The following is a 27022-nucleotide window of genomic DNA, read 5'->3' as shown; positions in this document are numbered from 1 at the left end:
TTTTGGAAATGGCTCTTACTAGAAGGGTGTACCAGCATCTCTTTGTTCAGAGCAGCATTGAAACTCTTCCACTCATACTTACGTTCTCATATGTTCTTACATATTTGTTGAAAGTAGTATTCACAGGTCAACATGGGGTATTGACTATGATAAATCCTCTAATAAAAAGGAGGACGTTTCATTATGTTTTGGGCATTGGTCAGCTTTCCTACCCCCTTAGTTTGCATGCCCATATTTATTTCCCTATATGTGGTATTTTATCTAAATCTTAATCATTTTAAGGGTGCAAAATCAGTAAGCAGAGGATCAGCGACAGCACAGTTGAATTTTAAAGTGAAAAATTGGTCAGGCGCAGTGGCTCACGCCTGTAATCCCAACACTTTGGGAGGCCGAGGCGGGCAGATCACCTGAGCCCAGGAGTCCAAGACCAGCCTGGCCAACGTGGTGAAACCCCGTCTCTACTAAAAATACAAAAATTAGCCGTGCGTGGTGGCATGCGCCTGTAATCCCAGCTACTTGGGAGACTGAGGCAGGAGAATCGCTTGAACCTGGGAGGCAGAGGTTGCAGTAAGCCAAGATCACACCACTGCACTCCAGCCTGGGCAACAAGAGTGAGACTCTGTCTCAAAAGCAAATAAAAAATAAATTTTAAAAAGTGAAAAATAATTTATATAACGAGAACAATTCCATCTACGATTATGCTTTGCTGCCTAGGCATTAGAGTGAGTGGGATACACAAGGCACTGTTCTCTCGGTTGCTTTCATTTTCACCTCTTGTGGTGTGAGCCTCTCACTGTACAAGGTATGACTCTTGGGTTTAAAGATAGGCACTTAAGGCTGGGCACAGTGGCTCACACCTGTAATCCCAGCACTTTGGGAGGCCAAAGTGGGCGGATCACTTGAGGTCAGGAGTTCGACACCAGCCTAGCTAACATGGTGAAACCCCATCTCTACTAAAAAATACATTTAAAAAAATTTTTTTTTGCTAGGCATAGTGCCAGGCACCTGTAATCCCAGCTACTTGAGAGGCTGAGGGCAGGAGAATTGCTTGAACCCAGGAGGTGGAGGCTGTAGTGAGCCGAGATCGTGCCATTATACTCCAGCATGGGCAACAGAGGAAAACTCTTGTCTCATAAATAAAGGCATTTTGGGCCGGGCATGGTGGCTAAGGCCTGTAATCCCAGCACTTTGGGAGGCCAAGGGGGACAGATCACATGAGGCTAGGAGTTTGAGACCAGCCTGGCCTCAAAACCCCACCTCTAGTGAAAGTAGAAAAATAGCCAGGCATGATGGTGCACTTCTGTAATCCCAGCTACTCGGGAGACTGAGGCACGAGAATCATTTGAACCTGGGAGGCAGAGGTTGCAGTGAGCCAGGATTGCACCTCTGCAGTCCAGCCTGGGCAACAGAGCAAGACTCTGTCTCAAAAACAAAACAACAACAACAACAAAGATAGGCATTCTTGAGGGGTGTTTGTGACCTGTAAATCTAGGCCAGGTCCTCTGTTTTGTGCTTACTCAATGAAAACAATCATTTGTTTCAGTTGGCAGGAAAATGAACTATCTTTGATTCATTAAGAAATGGATATTAGACTGAGTTGGTGATTACAAGGATGTATGCATGTATTTATCTAAATTCATCAAACAAAACTTTGGCAATTTATTGTATGTAAATTATACCTCAAAGAGCTATTTTTAAAAAGAGAGAGAGGCCGGCGCGGTGGCTCATGCCTGTAATCCCAGCACTTTGGGAGGCCAAGGTGGGCGGATCACAAGGTCAGGAGATTGAGACCACGGTGAAACCCCGTCTCTACTAAAAATACAAAAAATTAGCCAGGCGTGGTGGCGGGTGCCTGTAGTCCCAGCTACTCGGGAGGCTGAGGCAGGAGAATGGCGTGAACCCGGGAGGCGGAGCTTGCAGTGAGCCAAGATCACGCCACTGCACTCCAGCCTGGGTGACAGAGCAAGACTCCGTCTCAAAAAAAAAAAAAAAAGAAAAAGAGAGAGAGAGATGATCAGTCTCCATATGACCCCCTCTTAAGGGATTTTCTTTTCTTTCTTTCATTTTGAACTACACATACAAACAATAGGCTAGTTTCTACAAGACTTCAGAAATACACTTGTCTCCAGGTCTCCTTACCTGCATTTTTGTTTCTCTTTAATTGATATTTTTAATGTTTACCTCCATATGGCAAAATAACATGCTTTCAGTGCCGCTTCTTGATTTTTCATCGTTAGCCATTATCTGTTGACTTCTCACATGAAAGATAAGGAGTTCGCTCTTTTTCCTCCCCACATTCCCCATCACACACATATTTCCCAGCCCCTATATCATTAATATAATTATAATTTTTATATCAGTGTTCAATGTTTCTATTACTATAACTATGTATGCTAGTCAGAATTTTACTAAGTACTAAACCGTGATTGCTTTTCCTTTTATTCGTATCTTTTTGTTTTCCCTAAGGTTAATAATTATCCTATTTTTAAGTTTCTTGCTTTCCTTGTACATATCAGAATTCAACCCCAAATTCTCTCCTAGTTGACACCCTCCCGAGGGTGTCAAGGTTCTTGGCGTCTTCAACAAAGAATTGGACAAAATGTATAAACAAAGCAAGGAAAAATGAAACAACAAAAGCAGAGATTTATTGAAAACGAAAGCACACTCCACAGGGTGGGAGCAGGCCCAAGCAAGCAACTCAAGAGCCTGGTTACAGAATTTTCTAGGGTTTAAATACCCTCTAGAGGTTTCCCATTGTACTTGATGTACACCCTATGTAATGAAGTAGTGGCCTGCCATCAGTTTGATTAGTTGTGGGAGGAGGCCAGGGTTGCAAAGGGAGAAGCCTCTGGTCCTTTGGTACTTGGGCATGGAAAATTGGGGTTTTTCTTTTGATTTAGTCCTAGGAATTCAACATGAATTGGCTGTAGGTTCCCTGCCTCCAGACCCTATTTTCCTGCCTCAGTTGGTCTCAATATCCCCTCAAGATATTTATTCACACCAGGTTGTCCTATTAGTTTCTTCTCAAAAATCTGAGGTAGAATGTTTTGATCTCCTTCAATCTGGATCACTCGTCCTCTTTTCCAGTCTTCATTGTAAATTTGAGAGTCCCCTTTAATGCTTTTCAAGGTTGGATGACTTGTTTGTCCTGTCTTTCTCTTTCATGGCTCTTACCTTCATTTAAGGAATCCATTCCTAGTAGCTTTCTAAGAAAGGTGTATGGGAAGTAAAGTTTTTGAGATCTTGTTTGTCTGCAAATGTCTTTCTCTTCTCATGCATTGATTGATAATTAGGCTAAGGATATATGATTTGCTTAGAAATAACTTTTCTACAGAACATCAAAGGAAATCTTCCGTTGTCTTCTAGCTTCCAGAATTGCTGTTAAGAAATCATAAGTAGCCGGGTGTGGTGGTTCACGCCTGTAATCCCAGCACTTTGGGAGGCCGAGGTGGGTGGATCACTTTGAGCTCAGGTGTTCAAGACCAGCCTGGGCAACATGGCAAACCCCCATCTCTACCAAAACTACAAAAAATTAGCTGGGGGTAGTGGCACACACCTGTGGTCGCAGCTACTCGGAAGGCTGAGATAGGAGGATCGCTTGAGCCTTGGAGGCAGAGGTTGCACTGAGCCAAGATTGTGCCACTGTACTCCAGCCTGGGTGACAGAGCAAGACCCTGTCGGGGGGGGGAAAAAAAGAAGACATAAGTTATTTTGATTACCGAGTCTTTGTATGTGCCCTGGTTTTTCTCTCTGGAAGTTTGTAAAGTTCTTTTTTTGCCAAATGTGCCTTTCCTAGGTTTATACTCATCCATTGTGTTGGACATTCAGTGGGCCATTTCAGTCTGGAAAAATGTCCTTCATTTCTAATAAACAGGATTTTTCACTTTTGTTATTATCTTTCTAATTTCCCAGAGCTCTTTTATTTTTTCTCTATGTCTTCCTTATTAAAATTAATCAATAAGCCAGGCATGGTGGCATGTGCCTGTAGTCCCAGCTACTGGAGAGGTTGAGGCAGGAGGATCGCTTGAGCTCAGGAGTTCAGTGAGCTATGATGGTGCCACTGCACTCCAGCCTGGACAATAGAGCAAGCCCTCATCTCTAAAAAATAATAATAATAGGCCGGGCACAGTGGCTCAGGCCTGTAATCCTAGCACTTTCAGGGACCAAAGTGGAAAGATCGCTTGAGGCCAGGAGTTCAAGACCAACCTGGGCAACATAGCAAGACCCTGACTCTGCAAAAAATTAATAATATAAACTGTATTCTTATTTTCTTCTTTCCTGGATCCGTATCATCTCATATCTTTGATTTTGCTAATCAGAATTTTCATTTTTGTTTATTCTCTGTTTCTCTTCTACATAATGTCTGTTTTCTCCGAGTTGCTTTTTTGGGAGGAAGGAGAGGTATTTCAGTCTCTTTCCATAGATGTCTGGTAAATGTTGGTAGTCTATAGTCTATCCATATTTAAAGGTGCGAGACTCAAAAGATAATGGAAGCTGTGAAGACATGAGAGGACTTGTCATTTCTGCACTTCCCTGTAGGTGGAACTGATTTCTCATTTCTTTTTTCTTTTTTTTTTTTGAGACGAAGTCTCACTCTGTTGCCCAGGCTAGAGTGCGGTGGCGCGATCTCGACTCACTGCAAGCTCTGCCTCCCAGGTTCACGCCATTCTCCTGCCTCAGCCTCCCAAGTAGCTGGGACTACAGGCGCCCGCCACCACGCCCAGCTAATTTTTTGTATTTTTAATAGAGACGGGGTTTCACCGTGTTTGCCAGGATGGTCTCCATCTCCTGACCTCGTGATCCGCCTGCCTCGGCCTCCCAAAGTGCTGGGATTACAGGCATGAGCCACCGCGCCCGGCCCTGATTTCTCATTTCTAAGACAATTTCTTGAGTCAAGGTCTTTCCTCTTGGGCTGGTTCAGTTTTACAGAGAAGACATCCAACCTCTTACGTGAAGGATGAAGACAGGATGCCAAGGTGTTGGAAGACATGTGTGAGAAGATGGCAAGGGTCTCTGCATTCAGCATGCATATGTTCATTTAGTGCCCCATTTGCTTCAGTGTCTGCTTCCAAGCCATGCCTGGTATCCCAGTCCAGAGACCATCTGGTTTACCTCTCCACAAAGTTAACTTGTAGTCTGCAGGACTGGGGAAGATCTAGAGGTCTAAAAATTTCTTAAACAGCTTTCAGGCTATCCTTTTTTTTTTTTGAGGTGGAGTCTCACTCTGGTTGCCCAAGACTGGAGTGTGGCAGCCCGATCACAGCTCACTGCAGCTTTGACCTCCATGGGGTCAGGTGATCCTCCCACCTCAGCCTCTTGGGTAGCTGGGACTACTGGCATGCACCACCACGCCTTGCTAATTTTTTGTATTTTTAGTAGAAACAGGTTTTCACCATGTTTCCCAGGCTGGTCTCAAACTCTTGGACTCAAGCAATCTGCCCACCTCAGCTTCCCAAAGTCCTGGGATTACAAGAGTGAGCCACCATGCCTGGCCACCTCCTACTTATTTCAGTTTACCTCTCTTTCACTGTCACTTCAGAGAAACCTGGTGCTGCCGCTTACAGAGCTTATTGAAGTTGTTTTTTGGTTTTTTTTAAGTAAATAGGATTAAATAGGATAGCTCTTCTCTCCTGCTGGCTTAGGATTCAGCTTTCTCAATTCCACTAAGTCAATTAAAATGTATTCCTTTGCCTCATTCATAGGCTTGGATTAAACATCATCTTAAAAAAAATGGCACAGTGGCTTTATTTGCTTAGTTAATTGGTTGCCTTTAATTTTGTAATCAGCATCTCTCAACCTACTCCCAAATCAAAGATTAAGCCCTTAACAGTTACCTCACCCCTCATCCATCAGCCTGAGCAACATAGCAAGAACCCATCTCCACACCCCTTCTCACTCACCTTGCACCCGAGGTGATCATCATTCTGCATGGTCATCATTTCTTTTTTTTTTTTTTTTTTTTTTTTTTTTGCTTTTTTTTATAATTTCTGGATGTTTTCTAGATTTTTTTTTTTTTAATTTATTTATTATTATTAAACTTCAAGTTGTAGGGTACATGTGCACAACGTGCAGGTTTGCTACATATGTATACTTGTGCCATGTTGGTGTGCTGCACCCATCAACTCGTCATTTACATCAGGTATAACTCCCAATGCAATCCCTCCCCCCTCCCCCCTCCCCATGATAGGCCCCGGTGTGTGATGTTCCCCTTCCCGAGTCCAAGTGATCTCATTGTTCAGTTCCCACCTACGAGTGAGAACATGCGGTGTTTGGTTTTCTGTTCTTGTGATAGTTTGCTAAGAATGATGGTTTCCAGCTGCATCCATGTCCCTACAAAGGACACAAACTCATCCTTTTTTATGGCTGCATAGTATTCCATGGTGTATATGTGCCACATTTTCTTAATCCAATCTGTCACTGATGGACATTTGGGTTGATTCCAAGTCTTTGCTATTGTGAATAGTGCTGCAATAAACATACGTGTGCATGTGTCCTTATAGCAGCATAATTTATAATCCTTTGGGTATATACCCAGTAATGGGATGGCTGGGTCATATGGTACATCTAGTTCTAGATCCTTGAGGAATCGCCATACTGTTTTCCATAATGGTTGAACTAGTTTACAATCCCACCAACAGTGTAAAAGTGTTCCTATTTCTCCACATCCTCTCCAGCACCTGTTGTTTCCTGACTTTTTAATGATCGCCATTCTAACTGGTGTGAGATGGTATCTCATTGTGGTTTTGATTTGCATTTCTCTGATGGCCAGTGATGATGAGCATTTTTTCATGTGTCTGTTGGCTGTATGAATGTCTTCTTTTGAGAAATGTCTGTTCATATCCTTTGCCCACTTTTGGATGGGGTTGTTTGTTTTTTTCTTGTAAATTTGTTTGAGTTCTTTGTAGGTTCTGGATATTAGCCCTTTGTCAGATGAATAGATTGCAAAAATTTTCTCCCATTCTGTAGGTTGCCTGCTCACTCTGATGGTAGTTTCTTTTGCTGTGCAGAAGCTCTTTAGTTTGATGAGATCCCATTTGTCAATTTTGGCTTTTGTTGCCGTTGCTTTTGGTGTTTTAGACATGAAGTCTTTGCCCATGCCTATGTCCTGAATGGTACTACCTAGGTTTTCCTCTAGGATTTTTATGGTATTAGGTCTAACATTTAAGTCTCTAATCCATCTTGAATTAATTTTCGTATAAGGAGTAAGGAAAGGATCCAGTTTCAGCTTTCTACTTATGGCTAGCCAGTTTTCCCAGCACCATTTATTAAATAGGGAATCCTTTCCCCATTTCTTGTTTCTCTCAGGTTTGTCAAAGATCAGGTGGCTGTAGATGTGTGGTATTATTTCTGAGGACTCTGTTCTGTTCCATTGGTCTATATCTCTGTTTTGGTACCAGTACCATGCTGTTTTGGTTACTGTAGCCTTGTAGTATAGTTTGAAGTCAGGTAGCGTGATGCCTCCAGCTTTGTTCTTTTGACTTAGGATTGTCTTGGAGATGCGGGCTTTTTTTTGGTTCCATATTCATCATTTCATTTCTTTGCTTTCTATGTAGTTTTATTGCATATACATATATTCCTATAAAATATTTTTTTTACTTTAGTTCCTTTAGCTCTGTATTAAAAGGTATCATGCTGTATGTAATCTACTGAGAATTTTATTTTTCACTTACTATTTTATAGTACCAAGACTTGTCCATATTGTTGCCTGTCACTGTAGTTTATTCATATTGACTACTATGTAATATTCTATGAGTATCCTTCATTTGCCTTCCACCTTTCAAAATTTCACTGCTATCATCTTCTCTCCTCTTCTCTTCGTCCTTGTAGATATTTTTCAAAAGTTATTTATTATAATATTAGTGAGGTTTTGGAGGAAACAAAATTAGGTGTGTATATTCAATCTACTATTTTTACCTAGGTTACCTAAGTGATCATGAAAAGTAGTTTTGACTGGCCGGGCGCGGTGGCTCAAGCCTGTAATCCCAGCACTTTGGGAGGCCGAGACGGGCGGATCACGAGGTCAGGAGATCAAGACCATCCTGGCTAACCCGGTGAAACCCCGTCTCTACTAAAAAATACAAAAATCTAGCCGGGCGAGGTGGCGGGCGCCTGTAGTCCCAGCTACTCGGGAGGCTGAGGCAGGAGAATGGCGTGAACCCGGGAGGCGGAGCTTGCAGTGAGCTGAGATCCGGCCACTGCACTCCAGCCTGGGCGACAGAGCGAAACTCCACCTCAAAAAAAAAAAAAAAAAGAAAAGTAGTTTTGACTATATGAGATGTTTTTACCTTACTAACTTATAGAGCCTCAGCCCTGTATAAAGTATGATTCCACTGCACACACTGTAAACCTTAGTTGTTAACATTAATAGGTGACAATAATATAGAGCTGGCAAGGACTTCTATGGTCATCAGTCCAACTTTCCACTTGGTTTAGAAATGTTCCTGGTCAGGAAGGCACAGATAGTACTGTTTGACCCTGGAGTTACTTTTGAATACTTATAAATACTTATAACTCAAAGAAAAATGTTGATATTTTAGTTAGCTTTTTTTTTTTTTTTTTTTTTTTTTTGTAGAGATGGGTTCTTGCTATGTTGCTCAGGCTGGTCTCAAACTCTTGGTCTCAAAAGATCCTCCCACCTGGGCCTCCCAAAGTGCTGGGTTTACAAGCATCAGCCACCATTCCTAGCCTTTAGTTGGGTTTTATAGCCTTACTGCAGTTAAATGTGATGTTTTTGTTAGACTTGTTTTAATTATTGAAAATAGCCAAAGGGCCCTTTTGTTGCCTCTAGGGAAATCCAGGGATCTCGGGGCCCAGGTTAAGGCTGTGGTTCTGAGCACCATAAATACAGCAGACATTGAAACCTTCTCTTTATTTATTTATTTATTTATTTTTTCTGCACAGGAAAGAAAGAATAAACCTTTTCTTTCTTTTTTCCATTGCAGGGATGTTATCAAGTGGCTGGTCAAAGCAGTAACTGAAGATGGATTGGCTCAGCCCCCAAATGGAAATCAAACGTCTTCAGGAACAGGAATCTTGAAGGCCGGCGGTAGCCACCCTTCTTCCCAGCCCAACCTGACAAAGAACACCAATCAGCTGTAAGGGGCAGGCAGTTATCTTTCCTGGGGTTTAGCATTTTAGAGAACAGCACCAATCCCTAAGAGCAGCTTCCCCCAAATTAACAAGATCTTAGAACATAGGCTGATGCTTATTCAAGACTTAGTTTAACTAAAGGCTAATTTTCTAATTTAAAAGGTGGAACAAAACCAGGTGCTTTCAACCCTAGAATGAACAGGACTTCACAAAGTGAATACGAAGTCACAACGCAGAGACAAAACAAATGCTAGAGAACACTGCCCTTCATTTCCTGCATTTCAGGAGACAGTAAAGGGTTACAACTGTTCATCACTTTAGGTATCTGTCACCGTAGAGAAGGAGTGGTGTGTAGTGCGAGTTTTGTTAACTTCGAGTCCTCAAGGACCTGGCTTTCTCTCCCCACGTCCCGGGAGGAAAATAGCAGTTCAGCCTGCAGGTTCCAACACACAAAGGCAGGTCTCATCACCACAGACTAGACTGGAAAGAAATTCATGGCATTTCTTTTATGGAGTTGAGAGTGGCCTTGGCATTTTTTGAGAGATGCCAGGATATTAGGGGCTGGGGCTACCCTTGCACAAGTAACCCAGTATTCCATGTCAATCATATTGTTAAAAGCCAGTCACACTGGACATTTCAAATACATTTGTGTCTGAATTCACAATGTTATATTATAATCTGGTTGCACCAACCTGATTTTTATGGAAGGCCTACAAGTTTAAATTGTTTCCTAAATTATAAATAATTATAAATAATTTAGGAAACAATTTTATGTCTAAAGGGGAATGTTTTGGAACAATGAAGCATTTGGGCAGATTGAGGAAGGCCCTAAAGTGGCATTCTCCCACAGGGGCCACATAGAGACCCAAGAGGGAGGTGGACACTGTTCCTTCAATGGAAGCTAATATCAAATAATAATCATCATAATATATGTTTATAAATACATGTTAGTAGAAGTAACAATAGGGTCCCCTAAAAGTCAATTTTGTTATGATCTTAACAACAATAATAGGTTGCTACCACTTATCACTAGAGTCCCTATCTGTGAGATATTTTATATAGCACTCACAAGTTTACAAAGTAGATTATATTATTGCTCACCCTTTTTATACATGAGAACACTTGAACTCAGAGCAGTTTAGTAACTTGTCAAAGGTTGAACAGCTTATTACCATTGTAGAGACAGAATCTGAGGCTAGAGCTCCTGATCTGGCCCACCTATTGTATTGCTAGCTACAGATTTTCTTAAAGTAAAGCCTTTCTTCCATCACAAATAACACATGTTAGAAAAGGCTGATGTCAGGCCAGGCTCACCTTTCTGAGAGGTTGCCCAGACACCTAATGCCACATCAGGCTGGCTGTCTCCCACAGTTAGATCTAATGAGAGAGAAGGTCAGGTTCCACCAGGGGAGGTTCTGAGACTGAGCTTAGTAAGAAACTATTGTAAAGGAAACAGTAACAGGAGAAAACTGTATGGCAAATACATGTTTTCTCCTGTATCAAAGAAATTTAAATCATTTTAAGTCACTCTGGACCTGTTTCTTCATCTGCAAAATAGGGAAGTTAGAGATCAGATGATCCTTATAGTTCTCTAGATCCTTAAGGTTGTGTGGTTCTATTTTTGAATTTAAAAGCAGCTTGCTTTTACAGCTCAACCCCAGGTTCTGAGAGGTTCAGATAGTATGTTCTGGCAAAAGGGATTCAGGTAGGTAAAATTGCTAAATAAAAGCATGCTGATGGCTTGAGTAGTTCTCCCTGACCTTGTGTGTGCTTTATAAGTCCTTTAGTAGTCTCTACTCTCGATGTACACTGGTGGGGACTCCTCCCAGCCACAGAGTGGCTCCTTGCCAGACCCTCACACTCATATGTGTCCTATGTTCTGGACTCAGGATTGTGTGCCAGCTTCAGAGGATGCTCTCCATAGCCGTAGAGGTGGACAGGACCCCCACCTGCAGCTCCAATAAAATTGCTGAGATGATGTTTGGGTTTGTGCTGGACATTCCTGAGAGGAGCCAAAGGTGAGTCTTAGTTTTGTTGGGGAGAGCGGTTATTTAAAAAAGAAAAAGAAACCTCTTGGAAATCATTTTTATTAAATTAACTTTTCTATCTATGTTACCTGTCAGGAACAGAATTTTACAAGAGAAAATTCCAAACTAATTAAGATAGGAAGACAATAGTAGAAGGATTATTCTCATGTCTTTAACTTTTGGAAAGGAGGTTCTCAACTAATTATTATTATTTACAACTGAGATATAATTTCTCGGTAAGAGACACAGTACCCTAAATGGAGCCTAAATTTTCTAACCTTATCAATTTGCCTAACAGTTTTACTCTTCTGTCAATATTTAACTGTTAAGGCTGGGTGCGGTGACTCACGCCTGTAATCCCAGCACTTTGGGAGGCCTAGGCGGGCAGATCACCTTTCTGGAGTTCAAGACCAGCCTTGGCCAACATGGTGAAACCCTGTCTCTACTAAAAATACAAAAATTAGTTGGGCGTGGTAGTGCACACCTGTAATCTCAGCTACTCGGGAGGCTGAGACACAAGAATCACCTGAACCAGGAGGTGGAGGTTGCAGTGAGCTGAGATCGCTCCACTGTACTCCAGCCTGGGTGACAGAGTGAGACTCCATCTCAAAAAAAATAAAAATAAAGGGCAGCTGCGTGGCTCACGCCTGTAATCCCAGCACTTTGGGAGGCTGAGGTGGGTGGATCACGAGGTCAGGAGATTGAGACCATCCTGGCTAACACAGTGAAACCCTGTCTCTACTAAAAATACAAAAAGAAAAATTAGCTGGATATGGTGGTGGATGCCTGTAGTCCCAGCTACTCTGGAGGCTGAGGCAGGAGAATGGTGTGAACCCTGGAGGCAGAGCTTGCAGTGAGCTGAGATTGCACCACTGCACTCCAGCCTGGGCGACAAAGTGAGACTCCGTCTCAATAAATAAATAAATTAATTAATTTATTTATTTATTTAACTGTTAAGCCCTGCCTTCTCTGATCTTTATCCATAGACCTGGCGTAAGTGTTCACTAAAGGTTTGGTGGGTGAATGAAATAGATATATCCAATATTAGGGGAACTAGAGGTGACCCAAGAAAGAAAAGAGTTGGACCTGTAGAATGACCCCAGATAGTAAGAATTAGGAATTCAGTTTCTCTAAGCATGAATTAGTGAAGTATTTTGTTAGGAATGGATAAAGAAATTGGTTTTTGGCTAAAACCAATGATTCCTTCCTTGAGCTAGTAATTTTAAAATCCAGAGGAAAAAAAATAAACTGGAATGAATATTAATTAATGAACAATTGCCGGTATGGGAAATAAGTATAAGAGAGTCATTGTGTAGTGGTGACCCTTGGGGAAGTTATGGTGTATGTTTGTCTGCAGTTCATCTCCATCAGCTCCATGACTGCTTCCTATCTCCGTCCCTAAACACCCAGCTGGCAACCAAGACAACTATTGTGCAGCTCTGGTTTCTTCTATTACAAGAAAATGTCATGCCAAATAGTACTGTAATAGGACTTAATTAAAATACTCTGGTAAGATTAAGACATTTACTGAGCCTCTACAATGTGCCAGTCATTGTCACATTATCTCATTTGCTTTTGAGTTTTTTTTTTCCTGTTTTTTCTTTTTTTAATTTAGAAACAGGGTCTTGTGGCCGGGTGCAGTGGCTCAAGCCTGTAATCCCAGCACTTTGGGAGGCCGAGACGGGCAGATCATGAGGTCGGAGATCGAGACCATCCTGGCTGACACGGTGAAACCCCGTCTCTACTAAAAATAGAAAAAACTAGACGGGTGAGGTGGCGGGCGCCTGTAGTCCCAGCTACTTGGGAGGCTGAGGCAGGAGAATGGCGCAAACCCGGGAGGCAGAGCTTGCAGTGAGCTGAGATCCAGCCACTGCACTCCAGCCAGGGCGACAGCGCGAGACTCCGTCTCAAAAAAAAAAAAAAAAAAAAACAAGAAACAGGGTCTTGCTATGTTGCCCATGCTAGTTTTGAACTCCTACGCTCAAGCAATCCTCCTGCCTCAGCCTCCCAAAGTCTGAGATTACAGGCATGAGCCACCACACCCAACCTTATTTATTTTTCTTATGATGTTATCCCTATTTATTTATTTATTTGCTTTGAGACAGAGTCTGACTCAGTCACCCAGGCTGGAGTACAGTGGTGGGATCTCAGCTCACTGCAATCTTCGCCTCCTGGGTTCAAGTGATTCTCCTGCCTTAGCCTCCTGGGTGGCTGGGATTATAGGTACACACCCCTATACCAAGCTAATTTGTGTATGTTTAGTAGAGATGGGGTTTCACCATGTTGGCCAGGCTAGTCTCAAACTCCTGACCTCAGGTGACCCGCCCACCTCAGCCTCCCAAAGTGCTGGGATTACAGGCATAAACCACAACACCTGGCAATGTTACCTCTATTTAATGAATAAGAAAAGCATTGAAAGAGGTGGAGTTAACTAGCTTAAGTTTATGTAGCTAATCAGGTTCAGAATCCAAATTTAAACCCAGGGCTGCTTAATCCCAAATTCAGTATTCAAAGGAGGCAGTATGTTGTAGTGGTCAGACAGAAGAAAGTGCACATGAATACCATGCTTGCTCTAACACTTTGTCAGGAGTATTTCATTTGGGTCCAATTCCTCTACTATCCATTCATATAAGCCCAGATGCTGGTAAGAAATGGAAAAGCTAAGGAATGGGTAACAAAAGCGAATTAGGAATTAAAACAGATGAACATGATTTATACAAAATCTGGCCCTACTTTAAAATTCTCTCAGAAGGGGCAAATTGGCCACTCACTCAAATTATACTAAAAGATACTTTACTTGGCCTTTACCTTGATTTATTTTAATTTTCTAAAGATTAAGTATAATTTATATACAATTAAATTATGTAAACTAACTTGCATACATACCATCCAGTGAGTCTTGACAAATGCATATAGCTTCTTGACCTGTCATTTTCCAATTGCTCATTAGTAGTGTATAGAAACCCTGCAACCTTACTTATCCTAGTAGGATTTTTGTTTGTTTTCCTTAGGATTTTCTACATACACAATCACGTGGTCTAAAAATACAGTTAACCTTATCCTTCCCAATCTGTGTATGCTTTTGCTTTCTTTTTCTTGCCTTATTGCATAGGCTAGTATCTCCAGGAAAATGTTGGAGAAGCAGTGAGAGTAGACATTATTGCCCCATTCCTGATCTTAGGGTGAAAACATCCAGTTTTTGACTATTAAGTGTGACGTTAGCTATAAATGTTTCATAGGTGCCCTTTGTCAGATTGAGGGAGCTTCCTTCCACTTCTAGTTTATTATTTTTATGAAGAATGAGTATTGACATTTGCCAAATATCTTGTTTCCATCTGTTGAGATAATCATAGTTTTTCTTCTTTATTCTGTTGATGTGGTATGTTACACTGATTAATTTACTCATACTAAGCCAACTTTGCATTCCTGGAATAAAAACCCTACTTGGTTGTGATGTTATCCTTCTTATATATTGATGGATTCTAGTTGCTAATATTTCATTAAGGGTTTTTGCGTCAATGTTTACAAGGGATATTGATCTGTAATTTTATTTTTCTGTAATGTTTAATGTTTTCCATAATGTTTCCTTATGCATATTGAAAGAAGATAAGTTGGCCAGGCTGGTCTCGAACTCCTGACCTCAGGTGATCTGCCCACCTCAGCCTCCCAAAACGCTGGTGTGAGCCACCACACGCAGCCTTCTATGAACTGAATTCTAAGATAAGTTTAAAAAGCAAAATACAAGAGTATGTATATTAAATATACATATCTTTTTGTAAAAAAGGATAAATTAAAAATACACACAATTCTGATCATTTGTTTAAAAAAGAAACAAAGTTAAGGTAAGCCACAGACTAATAAAATTGCTTACATGTACAGAATGGGTGGGAATGGGATAAAAAGGAGAAAAGGTACTGGACTGGGTGGTAATGATGGCAGTGGTGGTGGTGGTAAACACTTCCCTGAATATGCCTTTTTGTGTGGCTATAAACACTTCTTTTTTTTTTTTTTTTTTTTTTTTTTTTGAGACGGAGTCTCCCTGGCTGTCGCCCAGGCTGGAGTGCAGTGGCTGGATCTCAGCTCACTGCAAGCTCCGCCTCCCAGGTTTGTGCCATTCTCCTGCCTCAGCCTCCCGAGTAACTGGGACTACAGGCGCCCGCCACCTCGCCCGGCTAGTTTTTTGTATTTTTTAGTAGAGACGGGGTTTCACTGTGTTAGCCAGGATAGTCTTGATCTCCTGACCTCATGATCCGCCCGTCTCGGCCTCCCAAAGTGCTGGGATTACAGGCTTGAGCCACCGCGCCCGGCCTATAAACACTTCTTAGAGTCATGTTAAACCACTTACTCCTGAGGTTGCACATTTTTTATGTGAAAAATCAGACCTTGGCAATGACCTTGAGCAGTAGGATACAAATAACTCTCACAAACTTAGCGTTCCAATAATGGAACACTGGGCATAAATTAAATGTTTTACATACTCAAAAAAAATCAAGTTCACAGGGTACCAAAAATGGAATACAAACAGAAACAAGTTAACCTAACTGTACTTTAATAAAATAAAGCAGAGCTAGCATGGTGGCATGCACCCACAGTCCCAGCTACTCAGGAGGCTCAGGTAGGCGGATCACTTGAGCGCAGGAGTATGAGGCCGGCCTGGGCAACACAGCAAAATCCTTTTGGTAATTAATCAATAAAAATGGGGTAAGGGGTGGAGTGACAAGCCCAGGTAACTTTTTTTTAACTTTTTATTTTTATTTTATTTTAAATAATTGTAGATTCACAGGAAATTGCAAAACCTTTTACAAGTACTGTGTGTCCTTTACACTGTTCTCCCCCAAATACAAGGAGAACTATAACTATAGTACAATATCACAAATAGGAAATTTACATTGGTACAATCCAGGACTTTATTCAGTTCTACCCATTCTCATGCAGTCATTTGTGTGAAGCTCTTTTTAGTTCTATTACATGTGTAGATTTATATAACCATCACTGCAGTCAAGATGTATAACTGTTCCATCATCACAAGGATTCCTTGTGCTACCCTTTTATAGCCACAATCATCCATCCTCCCCAGCTACTGGCAAACACTAATCTGTTCTCTGTCTGTGTCAAAGTCACTTAAAACACAGTATTTGGACTAAATGTCATAATGGTAAAGACAAAATGAACTCTAGTTAGTAGGTTTCTTTTTTGCAGAGATATAGATAAACAATTCAAAAACTATTTTATGTGTATTCTAGGATTAAACATATAAATATATTGTGGATGCTGAGAACCAAGTTTCTCACTGTCAGAGAAAAGAGTTACACATATGAAAAGGGGAAAGGATAGAATGAACTCTGTGGTACTGGATTGGAATTGGAGGTATCAGTATGAACTCGTGGTTTCTAATAAATATAGAGAGATATAGGAATAGATGTAGATGTGTGAGGGCTTATTTACATACATATATATATATATATATATATTTTTTTTTTTTTTTTTTTTTTTTTTTTTTTTGAGATGGAGTCTCACTCTGTCTACCAGGCTGGAGTGCAGTGGAGTGATCTCGGCTCACTGCAAGCTCCGCCTCCCAGGTTCACGCCATTCTTCTGCCTCAGCCTCCCGAGTACCACGCCCGGCTAATTTTTTCTATTTTTAGTAGAGACGGGGTTTCACTGTGTTAGCCAGGATGGTCTCGATCTCCTGACCTCGTGATCCACCCGCCTCGGCCCCCCAAAGTGCTGGGATTACAGGCATGAGCCACTGTGCCTGGCCTATTTACATATATTATATATACACATACGTATGTGTGTATTCATACATATGTTTCCTACCTCTGCCCACTGAGAAAGCATAGAAGCAATTATATCTTAGTAGTAGTGGAGCACACCTCATACCCAGATTTTTGTTTTTAAATTCCAATTTACATGAAAGGGAACCAGGGTCAGGTGTGGTGGCTCACACCTGTAATCCCAGCACTTTGGGAGGCCAAGGTGGGCAGATCACTTGAGGTCAGCAGTTAAAGACCACCCTGGCCAACATGATGTAACCGTGTCTCTACTAAAAATAAAAAAATTAGCTGGGCGTGGTGGCATACACCTGTTATCTCAGCTACTTGGGAGACTGAGGCAAGAGAATCGCTTGAAACCAGGAGGTGGAGGTTGCGGTGAGCCGAGATCGTGCCACTCCACTCCAGCCTGGGCAACAGAGCAAGTCTCCATCTCAAAAAAAAAAAAAAAAGGGAACCAGAATTAACTTGGCGTCATGACACACACCTGTAATCCTAGCTACTTGGGAAGCTGAGGCAGGAGAATCACTTGAACACTGGAGGCAGAGGTTGCAGTGAACCAAGCACCACTGCTCTCCAGCCTGGGCTACGGAGCAAGACTCCATCTCAAAAATAAAAATAAGAATGATATAAATGGAATCATTTGGTATGTAACCTTTTGGGACTGGCTTTCTTCACTGAGCATAATTCCCTGGTGAGACAGGGTCTCACTCTGTCCCCGAGACTGGAGTGCAATGGTACAATCTAAGCTCACCACAACCTCCACCTCCCAGGTTCAAGTGATTCTCCTGCCTTACCCTCCTGAGTAGCTGAGATTACAGGTGTGTACCACCACGCCCAGTTAAGTTTTTGTATTTGTAGTAGAAACAGGGTTTCGCTGTGTTGGCCAGGCTGGTCTTGAACTCCTGACCTCAGTTGATTCGCCCACCTTGGCCTCCCAAAGTGCTGGGATTACAGGTGTGAGCCACCGCACCTGGCCTAAATATATATTTTTAATTTTTTTTTTTTATGCCCTAACCTCTCTTATCTTCTGGGAATCTAAGTGTACATATAGAACTGTTCCACAGATCACTGAGGCTCTATGTTTTCTATTGCTGTTTAGTTTCATTTATTTTGTTTTCTCTCTCCCTCTCTCTCTCTCAATAGTCTTTAAAATCTCTGTTCCTTTTATTCCCCCAGTGCCCAATCTGCTGTTAAGTCCATTATTGTATTTTTAGAATCTAGAGTTGACGTTTGGTTCCTTTTTGTTCTTTTTGCTGCAGGTCTTCATCTAGTCACTCATTATGTACATCTTAATTTACTTGCTTGCTTTTGAAAATCTTGAACATAGTTATAATAGTTGTCTAAAAGCCACTCGCAACTAATTCCGATGTTTGTATCACCTCCTGGTGTTTCTGTGGACATTTGCTCCTGGTTATGAATTACATCTTCCTGCTTTTTTTACTTGTCTGCTAATTTTTATTGTGTGCTGGACATTGTGGGCCCTACATTGTTGAGAGTCTGGATTTTGCTCTCTTTCTTTAAAGAGTATTGACTTTTATTCTGGCAGGCAGTTAATTTGCTGGCAGATTAGCTTTTTCCTGTTGAGGCTTGTTTCTAGGATTTGTGAGGATGGTTCCACAGCAGCCCTTATTAAGGAGCTACATTCTTGAGGCTTAGTCTTTCTGGGGTCTCAACTGAATGTCCAGGATATTCCATGAGATCTCTCCACACTGACTCCTTGAAACACCAGTATCTTTCGGCACTCTGAGATCTCCAGAATTCCCAGTCAGCTTGCAGCCCCCCAGTAGCTGTTCTCCACCAGGCTTTTGGGGCTTCCCCGTTTCCTTACACACATTTCCTGAGCGCCCTCTTCTCTGACACGAGTTCCAGACACCTCAGCTGTCCTAAACTCCAGTCTCTGTTTTGCCTGCCCAAGAAGCCCACTGTCTTCTATTTTGGACCCACACCTTCCTCTGCCTTCATTAGAAAGTGCCCCCAGCAAGAAATCTGAGGTAGATGAAGTTTGCCACCATTGTTTCCCTTCTCTCAAGAATCGCAGTCCTGCCGGGCACAGTGGCTCATTCATATAATCCTAGCATTTTGGGAGGCAGTGGGGGTGGATCACCTAAGGTCAGGAGTTCGAGAGCAGCCTGGCCGACATGGTGAAACACGTCTCTACTAAAAATACAAAAATTATCTGGGCATGGTGGTGGGCACCTGTAATCCCAGCTGCTCAGGAGGCTGAGGTAGGAAAATTGCTTGAACCTGGGGGTTGGGGGGCAGAGGTTTCAGTGAGCTGAGATCAGGCCACTTCACTTCAGCCTGGGCAAAAGAGCAAAACTCTGTCTCAAAACAAAAAATCGCAGTCCTTTGTAGGAAATTCTCCAATGCCTGAAAATGGTGGTTTTCTGTATTTTCTCTGGATGACAGAAAGGAAAGTCCAAAAGAGTTACTGTGTTGAGGCTGGATCTAGATGTTGGCCTTTCTTTTTTCTTTGTATCTTTTTCTTTGAGATGGAGTCTGGCTGTGTTGACCAGGCCGGAGTGCAGTGGTGCGATCTCAGCTCACTGCAACCTCCGCCTCCTGGGTTGAAGCAATTCTCCTGCCTCAGCCTCCCAAGTAGCTGGGACTACAGGCACACACTGCCACGCCTGGCTAATTTTTTGTATTTTAGTAGAGATGGGGTATCACCGTTGTTGCCCAGGCTGGTCTCGAACTCCTGAGTTCAAGCAGTCCACCCGCCTCGGCCTCCCAAAGTGCTAGGACTACAGGCGTGAGCCACTGTGCCTGGCCTTGTTTTTAAATTTTTAATTTGAATTGCTATAGGTAATTCTATCTATAGTTCCTAGTGTGTTGAATATATTGAAATTGTGTCCTTGTCCTTTGTAGATCTCTGAGTTTACCATCTGCAGATTATAAAGCAAGCCCTGGCATAAAAATTAGAAGAGAAAATAGTTTCAGATAAAAAAATATTATGGCCAGGCACAGTGGCTCATGCCTGTAATCCCAACACTTTGGGAAGCCAGCGTGGGAAGATTGTTTAAGGCCAGCCCTGACAACATAGTGAGACCCCATCTCTACAAAAAAATAATTAGCTGGGACAGTGGCATACTCCTGTAGTTCTAGCTACTTGGGAGGCTGAGGTCAGAGGATCACTTTGAACCCAAGAGATTGAGGCTGCAGTGTGTGATGATCACACCACTGCACTCCAGCCTGGGTGACAGAGTGAGACCTGTCAGAAAGGCGGGGTGTGGGGTGAGGGATGAAGGGAGGGAGAGGGAGGGAGGAAGGGAGCGGTGGGCGGAGGGAGGGAGGGAGAGAGAAAGAGAAGAGAGAGAGAAAGAAATACCTCCTGCCTTGAGCCTTTTTTGCCCCTCCTAGAACACTCTCACCAGTGCTTCTGCCTCCATAGGAAGGCCACTTCCAGTCCCCTGACCAAATGTGCTCTCTCTTCTGTGTGTCTCTGGAGCACCACTAGCACTTTGCGTACGAGCACACTTGCCCTGCACGTTTTTAAGTTCCTTTTGCGTACCCCTTGCCCCTGTTTAACTATCAGCTTTTTGAGAGTGGTTCCCTCTTTTATTTATCTTAATATTCTTTGTTGTGCCAAATAGTATTTGGCACATCATAGGCATTCAGAAATATTCTCATGATGAATTCTCATAGTTACAATGTGTAGTAATTATTTTTAATGTGTCCTAAACTTGTCTCTGTCAAATGTGAAAGACTTTTTCCTCATTCTAGCCGTTGCTAATCCAACAAACCCATTTCTACCCTTTCCACAGGTTTTGTGATTCTGTAGGCCTCCATGGTATTCCTTCTTAACTGTCTTTTTTAGGACAAATGTTGTACATTCAGGGTGAATCGTGGCTTATGTTCTTTGAAGCACAGTTGTGGTTAACTCCCTCTTCCTCTTCTCCACACAGAGAGATGTTCTTTACTACCATGGAAAGCCACCTTCTGCGCTGCAAAGTGTTAGAGATCATATTCCTCCACAGCTGCGAGACACCCACCCGCCTGCCTCTGTCTCTGGCGCAGGCCCTCTACTTTCTGAATAATTCTACGTCACTGCTCAAGTGTCAGGTACACTTTTTCCTGCTCAATTTCAGACCTAGAGCACCTTTCTTTGCTCTACACCCGAACCCTTCCCATAGGATTTTAGCTTAAAACACAACTGTTTGAGCATTCTGTGAAGGTGAATTGAAAACTGTACAAAAATGTTAACTGGGGAAGGCATTTATTATCAATCAATTTTACTATCTCTACAGTCAGATAAAAGCCAGTGGCAGACTTGGGACGAATTGGTTGAGCATCTGCAGTTTCTGTTGTCCAGTTATCAACATGTTTTAAGAGGTAAGGAGCGTTTATTCACAAGTGGAGTTGTGGGATGTCTCAGTGGACGTTTGTATTAATCATAACTACACAGGAGATTCTAATTTGTTGACATTGTTCCTTGGTTGTATGTAACTTATTATAAGGGATAAGAAATGACATAGCTGGAGTCACCACTGTGAAAAAGAATTCACATATTCTTGTTATGGCCGACAATTCATGGTCCTCATAGTTGTAAGGTTGTGTAGGTAAGCAGAAGTCATCAGAACCTCCAGCCTGGCCAACATGGTGAAATCCTGTCTCTACTAAAAATACAAAAATTAGCCAGGCGTGGTGGTGCACACCTGTACTCCCAGCTACTCAGGAGGTTGAAGCAGGAGAATCGCTTGAACCCGGGAGGCAGAGGTTGCGGTGAGCCAAGATCATGCCACTGCATTCCAGCCTGGGCAACAGAGTGAGACCCTGTCTCAAGGGGAAAAAAAAAAAAAAAAAAAACAGAGAAGTCATCAGAACCTGAGAAGGAGTCAGGAATGACCTGAAGACCCCTGGCATCCTCCCTTGGTCTGTCACTGCAGCATCTTTGCTCAATGACTGTGGACATTGTAAACATTGTGAACATCTGTCAATACGATGTAAGTACAGAGCAAATCAGGAGCAAGGTGAACGTGTACATCTTGCAGAAGATGTAAGATACCCTAAGTCTATGAAAGCGGGTCTTCAGAGCTGCTCAGGTCACAGGTGAAGCAAGTGACCAATGATGATGTAGGAGAGTTAGACCAGGCAACCCTCAGAAAGTAAATGTTGACCAGGATAATGATAGAATAGCTGCTTCAAATGAGAATGATTTTATTAGCCAAGGATTAATGAGGCCTGTGGGAAAACTGAAGAACTGATGAATTATTAGTTACTAGAGGAAAACTAGTAACTTGCTAGGGGAGAAACCCAGCATTTTTCCTGGATGTGATTGACGGAGAAGGATGTATCATAATGTATGTAATGTTCTTGCCAAAAGTTTTTGACCGTGATCCAGTGGCCAGTACACTTCAGACAAAACCAGATTGAGTGACCTTTTTTAAAATAACTGACCTGTACTTTTTTAAAGTGCTAGTGTCTTAAAAACAAAGACAGACTGAGATACTCTTCCATATTTAAGAGAAACTAAAGCACAAAAATACTAAATGCAGTGCATGACCCTAGGCTGGGTCCTGAACAGGAGAAAAGAAATCATAAGAGTTTTCCAGAAAGAAGGAGCAGCATGTCCTAGAGCCTTGAGGCAAGAAGTTGCTTAGTGTGAGTCCAAGGAACATAGAACAAACTAGCAGGGCGAGGCTATAGTACATTGTTCGGACAATTGGTAAAACTTTAATAGATTAGAGAACAGTATTGTGTGGATACTGAATTCCCTATTTTTGACAATCACACTGGATTGTGATAGTAAATGGCCTTGGCCTCAGGAAATCCATACTGAGGTACTGAGGGTGGAGGGCACAGTGTCTGCAACTTATTCCCAAACAGTAAGCGACAAAAGCGTATAAGTCAAGTGCACATGCCCATGATCATATTGAGGTTTATTTTAACTCAGTAATGGCATTTGAGAAGGTAAGATAGCCCTCAGACCCTCTCAGGCCAGGAATTGACAAACCTGTTGTAGACACTTTAAAAAAAAAAAAAAAAGTTCTGGATTTAAGACAGAAAGTCTGAGTTTGAATCCCAGCTTCACCATTTACTCCGTGTTGGGCAGCTAACTGTCTCTAGGCCTCAGTTTCTTCCTTCTATAGCATGAGGATGATAGTATGTAACTTGCAAGGATTATTCTTGAGTGTGAAAAAAGTATTAAGTGTTTAATGTTTATTGAATCTGTCTTCCTGTGTTCCTGGGCAGAGGTAGGCTAAGGGTCTTCTCTGTGTTTCAGACTCTTGTAACTAACACTTAAAAGAGTACATTGTCGGCCAGGCATGGTGGCTCACGCCTGTAATCCCAGCACTTTGGGAGGCCGAGGTGGACAAATCACAAGGTCAGGAGTTCAAGACCAGCCTGACCAAGATGGTGAAACCCTGTCTCTACTAAAAATACAAAAAATTAGCTGGGCATATTGGTGGGGTCCTGTAATCCCAGCTACTCAGGAGGCTGAGGCAGGAGAATCATTTGAACCCAGGAGGCGGAGGTTGCAGTGAGCCAAGATCGCACCACTGCACACCAGCCCTGGCGACAGAGTAAGACTCTGTCTCAAAAAAAGTAAACAAACAAAAGAGTATGTTGTCCAGTTCATGCATGATATGTGGTTGTGCAGTTTGTGCATTTTGTAGCACCCTCAAAGAAAGGTGCATGTCCTTCTCAGAACAAAGACCCGAAGGCAAGTTCCATGTGTTCTTAGCCTCAAGGAGGCTTATGTAATTGTTTTGGAGAGTACCAGAAAGGTTAATATTAAACAGCTTGTTTTAAAGTTCACCTTTCACATTTTTTGTTCCTTACTATTTCAATTCCCAGGGAATACACCTATCATGGGCAATAATGACTTAAGATGGAAACAGAATCTACTTTTATTACAGAATATTTTTTATGTTTTGATAAGAGAGAGAAAGGCCTCAGACCAGTATATATTGACCAAGAATCAATGGGGTGTGTTGCAATGCTGTTTTATCCTTAATGTTCGTTCCAGCTTCTTTGAGGTCCAAGAGTTGGGAAGGAGGAAAATTAGCACTAGTAGTTTGAAAACATTGTCCTGCAAAGAACACAGCCGAATGGTACCCTGCAATAGTCAGCGTCCTTGTCAGTCAGTAAGCATCTTACTGTGAGGGCCCCTTCGTCATCTCTGCCTTCTGCGCGTGGTCTGTGGATGTGGTTGAGGGCATTTTGAGATTAGTCTGAGTTGTCTAGCTCCACTAGTTGTCTAGCTGCACGAGTGGGAGAAGAAGGGAAGGGATTAGAGAGCCTAAGCCTTCCCTTTGTTTAGGGGAACTCTCAGCATGGAGGAAGAGAGGAAAAGAGATTAGGTAAATTCACCTGCACTGGCTTATATAATCCAAAAACCTTGTGAAGGTATCACCCCCCTGTTACAGATGGGAAAACAAAGGCTGAGAGAAAAGTAGATGCAGAGCCAGGATTCAAACAGATCTGTCAGAGACATGGATTCTGGGCTGTCAGTTGAGCTCATGTTCTTGTTCTTCAACTGAGAGAATCAATCCCCCCACCCCAGTTGCATAGCCATGTGGCTCAAGTTTCAGCCTCTGCAAAATTACAAAGTGCTGCCTGTCATGGAGTTTATGAGTATGAATTCTAGGGATTTGAACATATAATACTTAAATGAACAAATGCATGCTTTTCCTGAATCTTGCTCATCTGGCCAGCATAGCTTACAGAAGTCAGTCACAGGCATTCTGAGGACAGTCACACACACAGTCTCCCTGCAAGGAGCCCTGTCCATGGACGGGGAAAAGCAGAAGCAGGTAGGATCAGTTGGTCCTAAATGAGTAATCACACGAGTAGCCTATAGTTACAATTAAAGTAAATGCTATGAAGGAAGTACACGTGCACAAAATCTATTTTTGGAGGGACCCAGGAAGGCCTCCCTGAAGAAGTGATACCTCATCTAAGATGTTAAGTAGGCAGGGCACGGTGGCTCACCCCTGTAATCCTAACACTTTGGGATGCCGAGGTGGATGGATCACCTGAGGTCAGGAGTTCAAGACCAGCCTGGCCAACATGGCAGAACCTCATCTCTACTAAAAATACAAAAATTAGCCGGGTGTGGTGGTGGGTGCCTGTAATCCCAGCTACTCGGGAGGCTGAGAAAGGAGAATCGGTTGACCCTGGGAAGCAGAGGTTGCAGTGAGCTGAGATCATGCCACTGCACTCCAGCCTGGGTGGCAGAGCAAGACTCCGTCTCAAAAATAAATAAAGACATGAAGTAATGGTGTTATCCAGGCAAATGGGGAGACAAGAGTTTTCCAGAAAGAAGGAACTGCACGTCCAAGGGCCTCGAGGCAAAAAGATGCTTAGTGAGTCCAAGGAACATAGAACAAGCTAGCAGGGCAAGGATGTAGTGAGTAAGGGGAGAATAACACTAAATGAGACTAGAGTAGTCCATGGGGCAGGTTGTGAAGGGCCATCTTGGCCATGCTAAGGAAATTCAGCTGGTTCCTAGAGTGAAGCCATCAAAGTGGTTAGTTCCAAGTAAGGGAGTGTCATGATCAGATCTGCAAATGTGAAAGGCCGCTCTACCTGATGCGTAGCGGGTCATTTGGCAGACGGCCAGGGGAGGGGTAATGGTGACAAGGGTGTGGCGAGGACGGAAGGACAGTGGAGAAGGCAGTGGATGGGACAGAAGCACTTTGAATGTAACTTTGACAGGGCTTAAGTGACTGAGTCTGAAGGATGACTCCCAGGGTTCTGCCATTGCTGACATGGAGAAAGATCTGCAAGGAAGATCAGGAGCTCAGGTTTGACGTATTAGGTACGCAATTCCTATAGTGATGATGGTGATGATGATGATGATGATGATGATAAAATAATAGCTAACTCTTTTATTGATCCAAAACTACTAACAATACTATCAGCTGAAATATCTTGACTCAGGCATTATGGCTCAAACCCTTTTCAATGCTAAATGTCCTCATACAGTAATCAGCAGCCTCTGATGTAACAATTCTCATCTTACCGAAGCATAAAATCCAAGGCCTTGCTGACTAGACCAGCAGGGCTGAAGTCCACTGGCCAGGGTTTCCTCCCCCATAGACAGTGCTGAGATGGGCGCTGCTAACATTTGCTTCTTTAACTTTCCTGCAGGATTTAATAAACTCCAAATGCTTCTTGCTTGCCTTCTAAGTATCCCCATCCCACCCTATTCAGTCAACTTTTTTCCCGCTTCTTTCAAAATCATTTTTATATTTTTCAGAGTGGCACATGCCTTAAGAAAATCAAAGTCTACAAAAAGGCTCTTTTCTTCCTAAGACTGTTCTTAACAAGTCACAAATGAAACAGCTCATATTTCCCTGTTTACAACCCTCTAAGTCTATAGATAGCCTGTTTTGCTCTCAAAGGCCAAACTCCACATTATAATGTGGCCTACCCTACCTTCCAATCTCATCTAGTGCTTCTCTCCCTTTTATTACTCTGATTTTTTTTAAGTTTCTCAATTTATAAAGTCATTACTTTATGTTAGCTGAAACACTTTAAGTATCAAATGTAATTTCCATTGCTTTCCATGGATGCAATTAACATGTGGTATATGCATCCAGTGCTTCCACCCAGTTCCGGCGGCTGGGAAGTCCAAGGTTGAGGGGCTGCACCCGGGAAGGACTTGTTGCTGCGTCTTACCATGGCAGAAGGCTTACTACCCTGACTTTCTGTCTAGTTCTCAAAGCATGCTTTTCCTCAGGGCATTTGCTCTTGCTGTTCTCCATGGACTGCTTTTCCCTTTGACCTTTGCATGGCTGCCTCCTCATCCGTCCGTACTCAGCTCACAGACCCTCCCTGGCTAGAGTGGGCTGCTTCCCTTATTCCCCCCAGTGTTACTGTTTATCACCGCATCCGATTTATTTGATTGCATTTGCCACGGACTACAATCAATATTGTTGACTAACTTGTCAGGCTTCCTGCAACTAGAATATCAGTCTACAAGGACTGGGCCCAAGGCTCTGAATTCCACTGTCCCCAGACTCTAGCCAGTTCCAGATGTGCAGCAGGTGCTCAGTAGATGTGTGCTGTTTGAATGTTGAAAGGGCCTTGCACTTCCATCTCGAGGCAGCTTTGTTTCCTGTGTTTCCAGACTTTCTGAACATGCTGTTGTATATTTACTATACTTCTTCGCAGATTACAG

General features: G+C 42.6%; 1 protein-coding gene across 2 annotated transcripts in view; it reads left to right on the top strand.

Moving 5' to 3' along the window:
- SIMC1 (SUMO interacting motifs containing 1) overlaps positions 1-27022 on the top strand; it is a 92205-nt gene that overhangs the window by 62358 nt on the left and 2825 nt on the right. For both annotated transcript variants that reach the window (XM_008015359.3, XM_008015361.3), the window contains 4 exons: positions 8943-9095; positions 10980-11108; positions 20799-20955; positions 21141-21225. In XM_008015359.3, the coding sequence (XP_008013550.2) occupies positions 8943-9095; positions 10980-11108; positions 20799-20955; positions 21141-21225 (524 nt within the window). The remainder of the gene's footprint in view (positions 1-8942; positions 9096-10979; positions 11109-20798; positions 20956-21140; positions 21226-27022) is intronic.

This window comes from Chlorocebus sabaeus, chromosome 23 (genome assembly GCF_047675955.1).
Source record: "Chlorocebus sabaeus isolate Y175 chromosome 23, mChlSab1.0.hap1, whole genome shotgun sequence".
Lineage (NCBI taxonomy): Eukaryota > Metazoa > Chordata > Mammalia > Primates > Cercopithecidae > Chlorocebus > Chlorocebus sabaeus.
Note: the sequence above shows the minus strand (reverse complement) of the source record. Positions and strands in the feature narration are given on the sequence as shown.